This window comes from Armigeres subalbatus, chromosome 2 (assembly GCF_024139115.2).
Source record: "Armigeres subalbatus isolate Guangzhou_Male chromosome 2, GZ_Asu_2, whole genome shotgun sequence".
Classification (NCBI taxonomy): domain Eukaryota; kingdom Metazoa; phylum Arthropoda; class Insecta; order Diptera; family Culicidae; genus Armigeres; species Armigeres subalbatus.
Window position 1 is genome coordinate 358,037,639 of NC_085140.1, and position 5,156 is coordinate 358,042,794.

The 5,156-nt window shown below is 43.8% G+C and overlaps 1 protein-coding gene across 1 annotated transcript; it reads right to left on the reverse strand.

Moving 5' to 3' along the window:
- Positions 1 to 1,169: 1,169 nt before the first annotated feature.
- On the reverse strand, positions 1,170 to 1,652 carry LOC134210065 (uncharacterized). Its single transcript, XM_062686092.1, has one exon. It carries the CDS (start codon positions 1,650 to 1,652, stop codon positions 1,170 to 1,172), a length of 483 nt encoding a protein of 160 aa, XP_062542076.1.
- Between the last annotated feature and the right edge of the window lie 3,504 nt (positions 1,653 to 5,156).

Sequence of the window (5,156 nt, forward strand, 5' to 3'; positions counted from 1 at the left end):
TCCGAAGGAATTCCTTGAGGAACTTCCGAATGAATTTCTTGAGGAACTTCCGTAGGAATTCTTTGAGGAACTTCCGAATGAATTTCTTGAGGAACTTCCGAAGGAATTCTTTGAGGAACTTCCGAAGGAATTCCTGGAGGAACTTCCGAAGGAATTCCTGGAGGAACTTCCGAAGGAATTCCTGGAGGAGCTTCCGAAATTTAATCGGCGCACAGGTCTACTATTTGTAATACAAATTAATTTAAACTACACAAACTTGTGAAATGCATTAAAAAATTAATTGAATATATAGTTAACCACCATCCTGGCTAGAGTCTTGGATACGATTCCACTTGACAGTAAGGTCAAATTTCAATATATTTAGTATTCAACATATTGCTGTATGATGGGAGGTGTAAAAAAATAAAATTCATTCAACTTTTCCATCAAATACCCATCGTAAGTAACTATACTAAACACTTATCAATGATTCAACAATTAGTTATGTTTACATTACCAGGTTGTGTGTAACAAAGCTTCATAGATTCAACAACGCTCAAGACCCCAAATAAACATAACATCTTGTATTTTATACAATCGTGACGGAAAGAGTAAACTAGCAAAACCCTGAAGCGTTCCTTCACCACACATACGCACCGCGCAACGACTCTTACATCATACGGCAGATACATTTTTAAAACGCAAAACAAATTATTACGCTCAGTAGTTCGTATTTATTTTCATTTCATTCATAACACAAAAATCGGTAAACGTTAGCCCCCATCGCTCACGGACATGGCGCATTGTAGCATGGTTGCGTCTTTGGTGGTGGACTGGAGGATTCCACATTCCGGAGGGTTTCCTAATATGTTGTTAGCGGCTTCGGCAATCGAAACAGCTGCTGGAAAATATTGGACCAAACAGTCCAGGACGAGATGCACCAATCGTTCTGGTTCCTTGCAGTACTGATCGACGATTCCGGTGATGCACTCTTCGGTGTCATCATCGATCAAATCGTCGTCTCTGAACTGGACGTACAGCTTGTTCAAGTCGAAGCCAATCGATCTATTGTAGAATCCGGTTCGTACGAAAAGCAGTACGCCATATTTGGGTAGTTCGGGTTTGCTGTAAACTGTCCCTGACAGTATTGCAGTAGATCACATTGGATGGATTGGTGATGTACGCCCATTTCAATCCTCTAGCGTTTGAACCACTTCGCTATAGTGATAGGGCACCCATTTCACTTCGCTTTTAATTCCAGCGTAGTGCTTGTAGTAGCACTTGAATGAATGATAAGCACGGCCCAAGCGATCTCGCTTATCAAGTGTATCTACATTTTGGGCTAAGCATTGCTGCGTATGTAATTTGTACAGACAGTCGACTGTGTTTGGAACGAAGTACTGATTGAATACGAAGTCCTTAACCCGTTGATGTTCCTCATCCCAGGCGTTCAGATTGACTGCGATACAGTTGAGCAGCTTGCGAACACTTGGTTCGTCCGGATATCCATTGCTTTCGTACCGGTCGAGAGTTTCGCCGGTGATGAACAGATAGTCGGCACATTCCAGCTTGGCGTCCAAAAACGATTTCCATCTCGGTTCTTCCAGATTCTTCAGAGCGAACGAACTCTGCAATGCCAACAGGGGCAACAACAATAACAGACCGCCCCTCATTTGTATCCGAGACGAATTTGTATTGTACGAAAGAAGTAAACTAACAGCCCTTTGGACTTGACAGCCAACTTATATTGGATATGTCGCCAAAATGTGAAAACTGTTTTTTCTATAATGGCACGTACATGGATTTTGTACCTTGCAAGTGCGTTTGGAACACTCACTAGGGAGCACATGGCTGAAGCGGAAGCCGGGATATAGTTCTTGGGTTGATAGTATAATTTAATATATAATCAGTGCTTCCCTATTACGTATGGACGTAAAAATAACCCTGCCGCGATTTTGGAGTGCAAGTAAATTATGCAATAATCAAAGTGGGCTTTCGTGATTAAACGCGAATACATTACTAATTGAACCGAGGATCTGCGTTAAATCTTGATAAAAAATTATAGTTTGGTTTAGTAATTTTAATTAAAAAAAAAAACAGATTAATCCACCTAGCGGTGATGATGCCTTTCTCGTTCATTATAAAATGTTTCGAGAAAAGATCATTAGGGAGATCAATACAGCACAAATAAAATGAATTAATGGCTTAGCGTTGAAAATGTATATATGGGTACGTTGTGCCGGGCACATGTTTGTGATTGTAGTATAGACTTCCAAGAAAACTTGAAACAATTCATCCCCTACGAATATCCAAAATTAATTCCAAGGAAAACAATTGTTTAAGGAATGATGCCAATCGATCTGTTGTAGAATCCGGTTCGTACGAAAAAGCAGTACGCCATATTTGGGTAGTTCGGGTTTGCTTTAAATTGTCCCTGACAGTATTGCAATAGATCACATTTGGTTGGATTGGTGATGTACATACAATCTTCTAGCGTTTGAACCACTTCGCTATAGTGATAGGGACTGCTACCTTTAGTGTGTCTTGGGGACTCAGATCTCTGTTTGATTTTCATCGAAAAATGAGTTTGAAAAATAATATTTGGCTGTTATTTTTAATAATTGTGGTTCGATCTAGATCAATGTCTAGAAAAATGAATGAATTTTTGAAAGGCATTTTGAGTATAAAATATTGTATTTAAGCCCTAATTTCTGACCCATATATGATCGGATATGGTCAAAAACAATGCAAACAGATTCTGCGTCGAATTTGGGGGCAGCAGGGACTTTGTCCAAGGGCTTGACTACCCCTCCCCATGGCCACTGCGAGTTCCATCGTCCCTAACCCCTAATACCAAGGCGTCAGCGACCCGTGCCGAGGGGATGCATGACCAGGGGGGGTAAAATAATAAGCTAGGCCTTTAACGGAGCCTGTGGGGTACCTGGGCACCCTCCACAGTAATTGTCCCTTACCGCGTCATGCTGGGCTCTGGCGTGGTGGACCTTTTTTTCCCGAGCAACTCGTGGGAAAATGGAAAACCAAGTCAATTCTTCAATTAGTGGTAGTAGTGTAGGCGATAACCCCTTCGCAAGAGGTGGGTTGTTCAGATCTCCGCCTAGGAGGCCAGAGGCAATAGTCGGCAGCTCAGTGCGCAGCGCCAGCGTGGGTCACTCAACCTTCCTCTCGGCTAAAAAAACGCCGGTAGGGGTTATTGACGGCCCATGGCTTGTGGAGGCGATGAACCGCAAACGCGATGGGCTTTCGGCCTTCGAGGTGGCGACGGAACAACCTCAAGAGGAGCTTGCAGAAACTTCGGAAGTCAATGCTGGACGCCAAGCTGGAGAGGGCGGTGTAACGTTCGACGGATAATTTGAATTAAATTTAAAAGAAATTCAAAAGCTTTAGACGTTTTTATCTTTTTAAGCAAAATCAATTGTAAATAAATTTTGAAATTAGTTTTTATTATTGCAATTAAATTAAAGAGAATAATATTTAGATTGAATTAAAGCTTATTTATTATAAATTATTTTTGTTCTTTTCTGTATATATTTTATTTCATTTGAATCAATTTAGCTTTGGACGTTTTTATCTTTTTAAGCAAAATAATGCTAGAACTCGTTAAGTCGGCTTGACGATTCAAAGTCCAAAGCGAGACCAAAATACAACCAGTCTTTGCCTGACTACTTGACTGTCTTGGGGTAGTGAAATGTTTCGTGCGGTTTGCGTCTCGGCTGAGCGAAGTGGTATACTGCTTCAGTGAGTGCAGCAATGGCTCCTGAAAGTATAGAGCTCTTTTCAACCATTTGCTTAAATCCAGGAAGGCGCCAAACTGCTATCGCCATTCGAAAACCGCTAAAGAATAAGCAATTGTCCTTCAAGGTTTCCTGAAGGATAGAACCCTTAAGCTCGTTCATTTTCGCTCGCACTAGAGGAGTAGAAGTGTCGCGCTTTTTCAGTTCCGAGTTTGTGAATAATACTTTCAAAGTGAAACGTGTGCACCTTCAAAGTCTGTCGAAGGTAGAAAGCTGAGAACAGTGGTTTTAAAGAAAGTGAAGTGATGTAAAAGAAATCTTTTGATGTCTTCCAGATCCAGCTTATTTTCCGTCAGTGCGCCTGACGATTACGCGATTTTACTCCATTTGCCGGAGGAATTGTTTGGAAAAAAGGGAATTCGTGTAAATAGATTTTAATTAGTTTTTGATTAACATTCGCCATTCGCGTTGGACTTCCAGCGCATAGGCGCTTTTTTTGTACGGGCTGGAAATTTGAAAGCGACCAGTGGAGTCATTTTGGGGTTCCCGTCCGAATTTCGTTGTGGGTCGCAGAGCGACCATTCGAGCTCGTGTGTCCGCTAAGGCCCGCCTTTCGAAGTAGCTAAACGGAGAGGAGTGAAGTTCGACAGTCAGTCGAGCGAAACTGACCCGACAGTCGCCAAAACTGTCGTAGAACCACCCGTACGCTACAACCCCCGGTGGTCAGGTTCCGAGAGCACGGTCCCCGTACGTCGCTAATTATCGTACGCTGGACCGAACCTGAACCAAGAGTTACTGGCTTCCTTTTAGTCCTCGCCCGGTGAATCGGAAAGGTACGTGAAGCCGGGTCGTAAGGGAAAGTGGACTACTAGCTCGAGGGAACGGTATTCCGGACGCTCTCGAGGTTCGTAAATCGGAAGTCTTCCGTCCAGCCACCACTCCCTCCGCACCTTTAATTCGGCCATTTGCGCACGAGCTCACACCGCCATCTTGTGGAGCAGCGAACGCCCACTGGCAAGCCGCCGGTAACACCGACGTCATCAGCACGGTCGAACGAGTCGTCATCGTCCTCGTCGGACAGTCCAGCGTTTTCGGCACCCCGCCGGAGAAACCTACGTCTTCGGCGTCCCGCCGGAAAGCCCTCCGTCTTCGGCACTCCGCCGGAAAGCCATCCGTCTTCGGCACCCCGCCGGAAAGCCATCCGTCTTCGGCACCCCGCCGGAAAGCCCTCCGTCTTCGGCACCCGCCGGAATCCCGCCATCGCTATGAAAATTCTGCGCAGGTACGTGGAAACATTGTAATCATGGCCATGAAGTTTCCCATATGAATATTAAGCCCATTTAGTATGTCGTCCAACCCGAATGAACTCCCTTGAGAATAAAATATGTTGAATTAGAAGATCTGGATGCCAATTGATTTTATTTG

Excerpts from the sequence above, each read along its gene's own strand:
- LOC134210065 (XM_062686092.1), bottom strand. The coding sequence starts at position 1,652 with ATGAGGGGCGGTCTGTTATTGTTGTTGCCCCTGTTGGCATTGCAGAGT.